Genomic DNA, 13,536 nt, shown 5'->3' on the forward strand with positions numbered 1-13,536 from the left:
GTACAGATAACTCTACTTGGCAAGTATAATGCCCTCACTCCCTGGAATAAAGAAAGGTCAAATAAATTAACTTTGTAAAAAGTAGTAATCTGCTCACTGTATTAAATCTTTTTCTCATATTAATGAAAAGAAACTGACAAAGGTCACTAAATCCTATCCGTTTTAATAAGTAAAAGTTAAAAAAGCTTAATTCAAACTATTCACTGACTTTCATTGACTTTGGGGGCCAACAGTGTGAAGCAAGCTCTTCTGTGCCTCAGAAGCCTCCCAGAATGAAGAAAACACATTAGTACTTGGTATAGTGTTATTAAATGTATTTATAAAAAAATCCCAAAATCTTATTCAAAAGCTTGATTGTACTGTGGATACTTGCATTGCAGAATTGTACTTCAGGGCTGAATGCTTGTATAACAAGTTAATATATTGAAGGTATCATTAACTAGTTTTCATTCCATGTCCCAAATATATATGTCTATTTGTTCTCTTAAGCAACTTTATTATTTAAAATGTTTATTAAAATACCATTAGCTATGATATTTTTGGGAAAAATAGTTGAGAAAGACTGCTTCAAGATCTGCAAATCAATAGCAACATATTAGAGCTTTGATATGAAAAATAATATTGAATTATACTTTTGGTTCTTCTTATATTTGCCTAATATAACTACATTCATTGAATTGGCATGAGGCCATGGTATACCTTTTGGGATATGTTTTATACTATATTCCACTGCACTTCACATCTCCACACATTTTTCTCCAAACTTTTTCTATTTTTATTTTCTAGGAGAGATGATTGTGAAATAAAAATGTGAACCCTGCTAATGAAGAGCTGTCTTCTTGGTTCCCCTAAAACAATAACTCTGAGAGAGGGGTGAATAGATTGATTCGTTTGTATGGGTCATTAATTTCCACGCCTACAGATGCCAATGTTAATATTCACAATGTGAATTATTTCTCAGCTGATCACTTTAGCTGAAACACACAATGAATGTGCTTATCGCATGATCTAACACCGTGCCTGACATCCCTTTGGGTCCCTTAAAACTCAGAATGTCCCTGCTGCCCAAACATATAGGTCTCTCTCTCTCTCTCAGCATGGTTGTGTTTTGACAATACAGAAATCTGTGGCAATCATTAACTGAAAATGCGGACAGTGTGAAGTAAAACAAGTTTTAGAGTGAATATTAAAACACGAGCTGACACCCTGAATTGCATCTTCATTTACAGTTAACTTCTAGAAAGCATCTGTGTGTTTAGAGTTTATCTTAAGATGTTGTTTCAAAACTCCCAGCCCATTAGACTTGGAATTTGAAGATCTGACTGTAGAGTTCAAGGATTATTAGAGCAAATGGGGCTTGATCAATGCCTTGGGTCTTTCTTAGTGTTTTAATTAATCAACAGGAATAAAAATACTTGTGTAATGAAAATTTACACAGTTTCAAGTCATGAGAAAACTAGACTTGTTCATAAGCAGAAAAGGGGACTCTGAAAGCAGCAGATAGTGGCACTTTATGTGTGTAACACAACTTTCTTAGGAGACATCCTGAGCTAGAAATATTTCAGGGATTGATATGTTTTTGGTGTGCCCTCCTGGGGAGAGGAATCAGCTTTTGAGGCAAAAGAAGTAATTCAGTAACTGAAATATTCATGAGTCACAGTTGGCCCTTGATTCCATTTGCTGTTACTGTTTCTCTCGGCTTGCATTAACTCCCCAAAACTAGATTGTTTTGCTGGAATCTGATGCTGAATACAGTTTCTGTGATCCTGAAATCTACCTTAGTTTGCAAAATTTCCCCAGGAAACAAATTAATTTTCCATTTCTGTTCATCTTTGCCTATATATATATATATTTATTTATTTATTTATTTATTTTTCCTCTGTAGCTTTGTCTTTTAGTGTGGTCAGGTATAAGAATTGTTTCTCTCGTGGTTGCTTTATATTAAGAGTCTTCTATCCTTGGTCTTCATGGTATGTGAAAGCTTTGTGCTATTTTCCCATGGATGGTTTATTGCTTCTGTCTTGGGTAAGAGCTACTCTAAGAGTTTTGGAGTTTGGAGACAAACTCCTATTCCTATATGCAGACATGAACTGTTACCTGTATCCAGGGACCAGACCAATTAGTCAGTTGAGGCATTTCTTTGATGCAGTCAGCCTTTTTTAAAGTCTACATTTTTTTTTTTATGTTCATACACTGAAGTGTTCCCTCTCAAGCTTCCTGCATCAGTTCCATGGTAGCTTTTATGCACATATCAACAGTAAAAGGGTTGTGTGGGAAAATTTTCTGCGTTTTCCTGAAGTTTCAATAAGGAAAATGAATGAAGAGCACCAGCATTTGGCCACATCATTCCTATAAACAGGGAAAATTGCTATTCAAACCAGAAGATACTCTGTCACAACCCTGGTGTGTTGGAGCACACCAGCAGCTATTCCAGCTGCTCTGGCCTTTACCTCCTGTTTTGGAGATAACCAGTTAGAAGTGATCAAACAGCAGGACTTCCTATCTTAGTAAAATAACCTGTGATATCAATTAAAATTCACTTCAAAGACTGAAGAAAATGAAGTTGGCTAAGCCCAGCCAAGAGATCCCTTGCCTAACTCTCTCCCTGCTTAGATTTCATAGCTGTGGCAGGAGACTGAAGAGGAAGATGGTGGTAAGGCAAGTTTTGTATGGGTATTTCACACTTATCTCAGACAATTTTCCTTTCTGTCACTGGTATGATTTTATTCTGTATGTACATAGACAGATTCCTTGAATCATCACATAAGTTATAAATTCCATTTTGTTTCCATGAACTGTGAGTCTTCTTGTGTCTGGGGCTGTCATGTGCTAACAAGAGACAGGAGAGATGCCAGCGTGTCAGTCATTACAGACTCTCTCCATCTAGCTCACTCTGAGCTAGTAGAGGCAAATGAGTAATGGGATCTTAAATAAGGACAGCCTATTCCTCTAGGGAGGATACAAGACAAAGGAGCCAGGTGGTAATGTTTGGATTTCAAAGCCAGGAAGGATTTTTGGAAGCAGAAGCAGCTTGGTCAGGAAAGATAACAAAGTGGTGCACGGACGCAGCAGAGGGGTCCTGTGAGACAGAGGCAGTAGGGAGGCAGTGGGAGCTGCTGATTGAAGGAGCAGCTGTGTGCTGGCAGGGGACAGCAGGGAAAGGTCCCTTAGCACCAAAGAGAATCTCACAAAATCTCTGAGAAAATTCAAGAGTAAAGAATGTAGGCAAATAGATGTATGTGTGTTTACTGTTTCGTGTGGCTCTGTGCATCTCTTGTGGTCATTAAAGTGAAAAGTAACTGCTTTTGAGACAGTTTGCAAAGTCTGTGCATTACCTGATTCAACTTCATGGGACCCTGCAGAGATGAATCGTCCCCAAAAAAAAAATGCAATGCCTGAGCTCTGGGAAAAAGTGTGTTGAAGCCATGGGGATTCAACAGCAGTCATAGGGTCTAAGCAGAGGTCTCTGTTCTTAAGAGAGAGAAGCAATTGCCTGGAGACCCAAAACAGATGCAGAAACTTCAGAGTGTTTTTGTAGGGAAGCAGGCCGAGGCTTTGTCAGTGTCCCACAAGAGTTTTTTTCAAGGCTGTAATATGTCAATCTTTGAATTCTTAGCTTTAGTAAACTGAGAGGGAGACTGGAAGAAAACAAAACATGCACATAGTAAGATAACAAACAGTACCATAGGTGGCTCCAAGCATTGTCTGGCATATGCAAATCCACGAGCCAGTTGCAAAGTGGGAATCATCTCACCTGCAACAAACCAACAGGCAGCTGCTAGCTTGGGCTTAGTGCCATTCTTCCTTAGCTACATGTCTTCTGACTGAGTGGGGCACGGCAAAAAGAAGCTCATGGTGGCCTAAAGCATGGTCAGAATAACTCGTACCTGTTGGCAAATGACTATATGCACTCTTTGCTAGCAGGAATAAGGTCATTTGCCAGCATTTAAGTCATTGACTTTACATGTTTTCTCATGCTAGATGATCCGGTAGCACTGGCCTGTGTGTATGAATACCTTTCTGTGATGGAGTCAAACTCTACTGATGCAGTTTACAAGGAGCAAGTAGTGCTCAAGAAGATAATGCAGAGCAAACTGATGTAAATGGTTCTTCTGCATAAACTCCAATTTTTGTAATCTGTTTTGGAGTGAGGGGAGCGTACTTTGCTGTTTGCCTTGGGTTTGCATCAATTCAGAAAATGTTCCAAATTATTTTTTTTTCTGAAAATACAATTTAACTGTTGAGAGGGAGGTGAAGCTTTTGTGTTGAAGGCAAAATACTGTTATAGGAAAACTGAGGATAGTTGTGATGTCAGTGTTCCAGATTTACTATTAGGTCTGAAAATAGATGAACTGGGAAGATTACTTTGTATCATTTCTACATATGTGAATGGACGTATAATTATCTATCACTATAAAATATTAGTGCATATTTACTGTATAATAAGTAATTCAACTTTATAAACAAATGAAGATTATCCCAAATTTACATACAGTGTGAAGAAAAGTCCCTTTATCCTCTGTAACTGTAACATTTGGCAGATTCAAGAATAAATAATCTTTTGTGGCAAGGGTATGCCTTATCAAACATATGCAGATCAGTGCTAATTAATGCTAATTAAGGTTTCCTGTCTATCTAGTTGGAAAAACGTCCAAATGTTATGAAATCCAGTTAGTATGCCTATTACCCTAATTGTTTTATATGGGATGGTTCTTAATTAAAATATGTAAATTGACCTTAATTGCTATATACTAATGGAGGTTCATGTTATCTCACTAAAAATGACAAGATGGTGAGGAGGGGTACTTAAACAAATAATTCTGATAGATTTGTAAATAAATGACCTTTACTCAAAATTATTTTTAATTGGAAATTGGCAAAAAGAACACTTTACCATCTATGTTTCTCTTTAGTTTTAAATAATGTTGGAATTTACAGTTCTTTGTAAATATATATATGGTGACATTGTAGCTTAATTAAGACTACTAAACAAATCAACATTTTATGTGTTTACTGTCTATTTCAAAATTGTTTGCTAACCTCATGCTGACCTTCAGAAATGTTGTGGTTTGCAGTACTGATCTTAATTTGAACTGGTTTTGCTCTTATTTTTTGACTTTGATCTCTTTTTATCATATCATTTCATATGTGAAGTCTGACATGCTGATATATGTTTGCTAGAGACTCGACCTGTGATTCTGTCTTCTCATCAGAGAGTCTGGAGGGCAGCACCCCTTTGCACTTCACTTATTAATGCAGGACACAACCTTTTACCTTCTCTGGGGGATGATAGTTCCCATGCATTCTGTTATATGACTGAGGCCTGCACAGATATTTATACAAAGTTTTGTTTCCCATCTACCCAACACAAAAACATTATCTGAATGATATTGTGCATGGCAGTTTATAGATGTCATGTATTGTCACGTTCTTGATAGCTGAAATAATTTATCATACCATTTCACACACAGAGCAAACATTTTTCTGCTCCAATGTAGCTAACAGAATTTTTAAAACATCAGATTCAGGTATGTTTCTATTATGTCATAGACCTCACTGATACACATCCTCACTTTGCAAAGCCATTCTGACAGGTCTCACTGTTTTGCAGGATATTGTGACCAATGTTTCTCCAAGGATTGTGCGTGGAATTACTTCGGGTCCCTTGTACGGCCCAGGCCAAGGCTCTTTTCTAAATATTGAACTGATCAGCGAGAAAACAGCAGCATATTGGTGTAGAAGCATTACGGAATTGAAGGCTGACTTTCCAAACCAAGTAAGTACCACTAAATCATAAAGATGCAGTATACTTATTTAAAATCTCTAGCTTATAGGTCTGTAAAAGCTCATCTATTTAATGTTTGTTAAACAGAAAGCCAGTTTCCTTACTGACATGAGTATGGTATTGAAAAACAGAAAAGCTCATCCAAATCATTTTTATGACAGCAAATACTGTGAAATGACTGTTACACAAATAGAGAACAATCATTTTTAGTTAGGCTGATATTTACATTCAAATAGATAATATTAAGGAAAGAGTTGATTCTAGTGTGGATGCTTATCAGTGCTTCTGTGAATAAGTTTGCATACAAAATTATATTTAAAGATGAAACCTATAGTATTCATTTTCATTGTTAATTGAATTTGATTATAAAAGGAATTTTTGTTCTTTTCATTTTTAATCCAAATGTGAAAGATACTTCTGATATTCTCATAAGTAATTGGCTCCTTTACTAGAAAAGAAGGAACATTGACTTAAAGTTAACTTTGCTGCAGTGAGAGAGTTTTGTTAGAACCTTCTTGGCTATGGGGAATATCTGTCTAGAAGGTAATAATGAAAGTTGTGAGCAATGACGCCAGCTAGCTGGCATAAGTGGTTTTCAGCTCCTGTTCTAGTGAATAAGAACAACAAGGTGGAAAGTAAAATTCACTTCAATCATCATTTTGAACAGAAAGAGCTCAAAATCCCAGAGCCTAGGTATCTTCTGTCTTGAAGTTATTACCTCCATAGTTCAGCTATGAACAAAATAAGTGAACATTCCTGAATGTATTATGGCATGAAGACAGTCAGATATTTTTTCTTGTTCCTGGAGTTTCAGTGTACACATCTGGAACTATAAAAGTGCTTGAGCACATTTTATTGATAGCAAAGTCTAAATGCTGCATGTTTAATGTCCTACTTCATTATACATGGACTGTGTATTTCACTACTGAGGTTCACGTCACTTTATTTACTGTGTTTGGGCTTCATAATAATGCAAGCGTGAACCTAAAGATAATGTTTTAATTCTCTGATTTTAACATCCTTTACCAAAGTCCTGGATATTGCAGGCAGGCAGACTGTTGCCATTTCTGCTCTGGGAATGATCTATTGCAATCTTCACCAAAAATCTCTCGGTATTTTGTGCTTGAGTCTAAACTGTTCTCTGCTGTGAGGGAAAGACCTAGTGACAATTTCAAAAGGAAAATGTGAATTTTCTGAGACCTATCTCCTCATGTGGGATGAAGAAGTCCCACTCTTCTGTAGTTCTCATGGTGAATATCTTCATTCCTTCCTATGTGAGTTATTACTTTGAGAATGTGAATTCAGCTACTCACGTTGGCTGTGGCTGCTGCTGTGGTGTCTTAGGGGTTGGTAATGCTGCGTGGGCACAGGGGAAGCAGCACCCGGCACTGTACCTTCCCTTTGCTCATGGGGATTTTTAATACGTGTCTGTGAACTTGACTAAGTGTCATTATTATAATGGTAAATTTGTTGCTAACTGGAAACAGAATGTTGTTCACTTAGCAAAAGTCTCTTGATGCTTATTTTGAAATACTCTGTGTAATTAGAGCTTGCAGAATTTTATATATTTTTTTTTTCTCCAAATCCTGTTCACACCTCTAGAAAGACTTTTACATTTGATGTGGTCGAGGGGCAGGAGGGGATTATTAAAACTAAAAGCAGTTTCTGAGAACTGTCTGGGTGAGCTAAATTAACAAGCAAAAAATGACATCTGCTTAGACAAAAGCAAAGCTGAGGTGAGGACATAAGTGACTACAGCAAAGAAACCTTGCTACAGTAAATATTAAAAACAAATCATAATTGATACATAATGACTTTTGCTATGTAATACAAGCATTTTAATGTCCAATTTCTTTTATAAATTTAAATACCTACCTCACTACAGGACAGTGCTACAGCAGTGTTGTATCACATGCTATTTGGAAGAAACAAACTATAATACAAAAGGGGATGCTAAATTCCCCTAATAAAGCCTAGTATTTAAAGTAATTTTTGAAAGGGGTTTTGAGAACCACCCCCACATCTCAGTGGATAATGTCACATACCTGTGACTCCTTGCCTCTATAAATCAGAAATGAGCATCTCACTTGTGCAGATGCACTGTGTGCTCCCTGCTAGTGGGTGGCCTGATTCTTGCCTGCAGCTTAGAGTCACCTCTGTCTGGAGCTTCTCCCAGGCTTCTCTTCTTCTCTGGCCCTGAATCCAGTTCAAGTGGACCTGGGCAAAAAGCTGCCACCAGTAGAAACTTGCATTGATGCCACTGGGTAGTGAATTAAAGAATTTTAAGGGTCCAAGTAGAGGACAAAGCAGGAGGAGAAAGGAACTGTATTTTGTAGGCTTGTTTGTGAAGTACCATCAAAATCTTTGCTATTTCATCTTGACTTCTTTTTTTATTTTTATTTTTTTTTTATTTTTAAGTGAATTTAATATCACTACTACTGTTTTTTCCATACAAAAACAATCAATGAGGAATTAGGTGGTGTTCACAGTACAGGCCCAAGATTTTTGTTTGTTTGTATAAGTTGGGTGCTTCTCTGTTCATGATTTGCAGTTGAAAACGGGATTGTTTTCCTTCTAGTACTTCATTTATTTCAGTAAGGTGCTACGTTAGCAATGTGGTTGAGACCATTGTAAACATATGGTTTTATTCAGCATTGTTTACTGCTAAATTTTCAAATGAGGCAGTGAAAAACAGTGTCCACTGCTGTCCTGTATGCCCAGAAAACATTCTTTCAGTCAGAGAGAGCTGTGAAAGTGAGAAGGAAATTGGTCTGTTTCTATTTGTTATGTCCTTTTTACTTTTCCAGATATGGTTGTTATATTGGTTGATATTGTTGTATATTGGTCTGTCTTTGTTATTTCCAAACATCTTCCTTACATGGTTAACTAAGTTTTTCTTAATACATCTATTAAGTATTTCTATTTTTCTCTCTTATAACCACATACAGTATCTGATACCATAGGATTTATCATTCTATTCAATTATTAATCAGCATAAAATGTATTGGTTTTGTTCTTTAATGCTAGAGACTGAGAACTTAACAGTGAGAAACACTGGAACAATTATTTTATTAATTTCACGGTCCTAAATGTAATATGAAAATATCCTTTCTGAATTAGCATAAAGCTGACTTCTTTGCAAATTTTGCATCCCTGCTCAGTAAAGTAACAGGTTATTTGTTGTGTGCTGCGTTAATCTAAAACTCAAGAAGAAAATCAATAACTTCATAGTGGCACATATGGTGCTGTGTTGTGGATTTGTGACCAAAGCAGTGTTGGTAATGCACTGGTGTTTCAGCTTGTGCTGAGCAGTGCTTGCACAGCATCAAGGCCTTCTCTGCCCCCGACAGCATGTAGGCTGAGGGTGGGCATGATGCTGGGGAGGGATGCAACAGCTAACACAGTTGCCAGAGGGATATTTTGCTCAGCAGTAGAATTTGGGAGGGGGCTAGAAAGGGTAGGGTTTTGTTTGTTTGTTTGTTTGTTTCAAAACAGACATTGCATGGATGGTTGATGAGCATTTGTCTGCTTTAACATGAAATATTTGAAGTGCTTTAGATAGTGGAGCAAAAGTACTGATACTAATGCCACTGTAGTTGTACTTCCATATTCTGTTTACTAATGAGGTACCTGACTACATGGTGAATTGGTGTACTTTCCAGCCAAAATTTGGCTAAAAAAAAATGGTATTTTACCATGTATTCAAAAAACTAATTACTTAGGAAATATTAGCTTGGCCAAGTAGATTTCACCCCCATGATATAATCAGGAATAAAAACTCTGAAGAAAAGAAGAATTCACTTTTACTTTAGCAAAAGTCTACAAGCTATAATGATCAGTAGAAAGTGGCTGAGAAAGTTGAAATGAAAACCATAAAACCTTGCAAGAGAACATACTGCTGAAATTTTGTGTTCATGTATTTGACATTAGCTAGGGTGTAGCTGTTATCTGTGCTGGGAACTGTGAACACCCGTAATGGCAATATATCTTTGTGTGCCAGTAAAACCGGGAGCTGTGTGCACAGTGGAGCTGGAAGTTACGAGAGTCATTTTTGGTGATTTCAGGGGAATGGGACATAGTGCCGGTAATACTTTGTTTTTTCAGAAAAACTCTAAATGCTGGTCCTCATCCAAACCTTATGCTTATCATAGCTAAACCTGCTCATTTGAGTTGGTAAATCAGCTCCTTACACAGATGCCTATTCCACTCCCATAAGCAGGTCTGTATTTACACTACCTAGTAGCTAGTCAAAGATTTTAAGGCTTCCTGTTTCCCTGGAGCCTCTGCAGCATCTGCACTGGGGAGAAACATGCTTGAGGGGGGCAATGCCTGAAAGTGGCAAAACAATTCTCTGATGAACAATGTGAACTGAGGGTTCTGTGATGCGGGGATGGGCACAATTGCCAGGTAGTCTTTCGCTGCCTTTCCAAAAGTGTAATTGGTACCAAAAAATATGCAAATTAATTCAAAATCTAAATATTTAAATTGCATGTGAAATGTCATTCACTACAGGTGTGACAGCAGTCCAGCAAATGTCTGAGAGATTTGTTATAAGAATAACCGGAATCTTTGATTATACCAAACTGAGTATTTTCCAGTATTGCTGTATTTGTATACTGAAGTCCTAAAATTAACTTTTTGGCCTTCTTAGTGAACACAAATGAGTCCAGACTGCTGTATGATTCTAAGGAACTTATGTAAGATACCAGATTGTCAGCTGTGACACCGCTTCTGTAATTCAGATATCAGCGTTGTGACGTGTTGAATTGAGAAACCTGTTCTGCTAGAAACATTAAATAGGACCCCAAAGCTAAGCTTAAAAATCTTGTCTTCCTATTGTTTGTTCTGCTGCATGCAGAATGTTGCTGACAGTCCTTCTGACAGTTAGTCAGTGGAGAGCAGCTTTTCAAGGCTGAAACTGTTAAAGATATATTTTTGTTCAACAATTTTGTTCAGAATGTCCCAGGAACACCTGTCAGGAATAGCCATGTTAGACTGTTAGAGAGAACAGCAGATCACTATATTCCAGGCTGATAACCAGCTTCTTTGTAGCATTCTCAAAAAAAAAAAAAAAAAAAAAAATCTCCTGGAGTAATTAGTAATATTTTATTATATTTTGTTTTTAATCCATAGAGTCCATAGAGGTGTGAAATAGAGTAGCTAGTGCTTTTTCTTTGAGTTTTTTTGTTTGGTTAGTTGGTTGGTTGGTTGGTTTGTTTTTGTTTTTTTTTTTTTAGTTAAACTCTACACAGAGAAGAGAAAAAAAGGTGTTCCAGCAAGGAAAATATAGTTGAACAGGCATACATGACTACTTTGTTCCTGTAAATAACCTTTAGGGAAGAAAAAAGCTGTGTTCAAAAATATTTCTGAAGTTATAAGTTGAATGGAAATATATTTCATACAGCAATAGTGGTTATTTAGATGCTTTACATGGAGAGGTTTGATTAATTTACCAAAGTGATCCCTGAAGTGGGATCCTACATATCAAGCTTTATATATAGGACCAACTCTGCTTTTAATAGTAGATTTAATCCACAGAACGTGAATAACATTTTTGTGCTTATGTTTTGTGCTTTTCCCTCGCAGTCTGCACTAACAGTAGACCTTGTAATCTGGTGACTGGGAGGAATTGAATGACATATCTGAAAAAAAAATAAAAATCTTTGCTGTAGGTTTTCTCTGAGACAAAACAAACAAACAAAAAAACTTTTTTAGATATAGAGGAGTCATAGAAATCACAGCTCTACTGTAAAAAAAAAAAAGTCAAGCTTGCCTTTCTTACTAGGTATATTAGGAATATTTTGTATATTTTTGCAGGCATTATTATAGCTTTTACTTCTGATGGGTGTTCAGAGGTCTGTGGGATGTTGTGTAGTGTACACTGTATTTACATTTTGAGCTAGTAGCCAGGTTATATAAGGTAATAGCTCATTTTAACATTTGTTTTTGGTATTTGTAATAGCATTTATAATATGTGTAATTAGAGAAGGTGAAAAGCAGAACCATCATCTTTGTATTTGCAAGTCCTGTTCAGAAGAAATGAAGATCATATTGTCAGTCAGCTGTTCTCCATATATGCCTGGTATTTCTTGGGCTAGTATAGATAGATATGGCTTTCCATACAGGGAAAGCACGTTTTATATTCCAGATACCTACTGATGTGTGCATCCACATCAACTAGAAAGGACAGAGGAAGGGAGCCACAAGCCATGCTGCCCAGAAGCATGCCCACTGTCTATCATGGAAGTGCCCAGCAGTGCAGAGCACCTACCTGGGTTCCCTGTTCTCAATTTCAGATCCACAAATTACATTTAAAATCTCCAGAACTTGTTATTGCTGCAGCTTAAACTTCCCAAACCCAGCCTTCATGGATGCTTGGTAGGAGGTGAAAAAGCCCACACAGCAGTTGTTAAATTCACCATATGGAAAAGATCCCTTTCACTACAGAAAACTGGCAGCAGGCCGAGTCCCTTAACATCAGAGGAAATCCTAGCCGAAGAGGGAGAACAAGCCTGCAGTAAAGCACTCCTACTAGTTACCTTGTCCAGGAGCTAAACCACTTGGTCCTAGATAATATGGAGTGCAAGAATGGCCAAGACTTCTCAATGTCCAGTGACTGCTGCGGTGGATAGAAGAGAAGAGGCCTCAGAGCATGGAGCATATGACTGCCTCTTCATCTTTCAAAACAAGGAAAAGGGAGGATGAAAAACAGTGCAGGATGATGCTGCCTGGAAAAGGGGTGGAAAAGTGCTGCCATAAAGAAGAGCAGACATGCTGAAAAATACACCTCAGCGTATTCCAGGGGAGCTTTCACTCACCTGTATCCTGAGGGTGTCCTCATTGCTCCTGATGCTAGTTCAGCTCTTCGTGAGCTAGCAGGATGCATTTTCCTCTGTGCACTCTGAGGAGGAATTCATCAAGAACTCTGATTTACTCAGTGGGTTTACACCAGTGGTACCCATCCATTTCTGTAGGCACAGCAGTTTCTATTTGCAAAAATAAGTGAACAAAAACAGAAGCTAGCAACAGAAATGTTGATGTATTGGGCTTTTGAGACCACATTTTCTTATAAGGAAGGAAGCTTTCTGAGAAAGGCTCTTCCACAAGTCATAACAAACACTAAAACCTCATATGACTTAAATATTAATGGTGATGAGGATGAACTACAGAAAGTGGCGCTATAGATTTTAAGTTCTTGATGTTTAGGTGTTAGTGAAGAAATGAGAAAATACAGGAAAATGTACATCTATTATCAGCATTTCTTTCTGAGTTTGAAAATACTGTTGGGTAGAGTAACTCTGCTTGAGGCTTGAAAAATAGTGGAGAACTGGTAGGTGGTCAGCATAGCACCTCTTTTTAGGAGAGATCAGGGGGTCTGCAGACCTTGCATACAAACTGGTAAATGCTCCTGTAAGAAAGAGAATTAGTAAAAAAGAAAATGATGATAATAAAAGGGAGTTGGGGAGAGAGAATACTAAGAACCCCTTTTGTAGTAAGCCATGCCTTAAAAAGAAGTTCTTTGAGAATATCAAAAGAGACTCAGCTGATGAAGTCAGCTTAGGCTTCCAAAAGCATTTGATAGGGTCCCTCACTGAAGTATTTGAAAGAAAGTAAGTTGCCAAAAGAAATTTGCATGAATAAATAACAAGTTAAAGACAGGAAACGATGTTAAGAAATAAATACTTAATTTTCACAGTGGACAGAGAGCTCCAGTAAAATTCATTAGGGATCTGTACTGCATTCTGTGCTGT

General features: G+C 37.4%; 1 protein-coding gene across 1 annotated transcript in view; it reads left to right on the forward strand.

The window, feature by feature from the left end:
• Window positions 1–13,536, forward strand: part of DPYD (dihydropyrimidine dehydrogenase) — a 340,058-nt gene that overhangs the window by 203,034 nt on the left and 123,488 nt on the right. Inside the window, exon 14 of the mRNA XM_084290947.1 lies at window positions 5,612–5,776. Within this exon, the coding sequence (XP_084147073.1) occupies window positions 5,612–5,776 (165 nt within the window). The remainder of the gene's footprint in view (window positions 1–5,611; window positions 5,777–13,536) is intronic.

This window comes from Netta rufina, assembly GCF_964035555.1.
Source record: "Netta rufina genome assembly, chromosome: 8".
In the NCBI taxonomy this organism is placed as follows: Eukaryota; Metazoa; Chordata; class Aves; order Anseriformes; family Anatidae; genus Netta; species Netta rufina.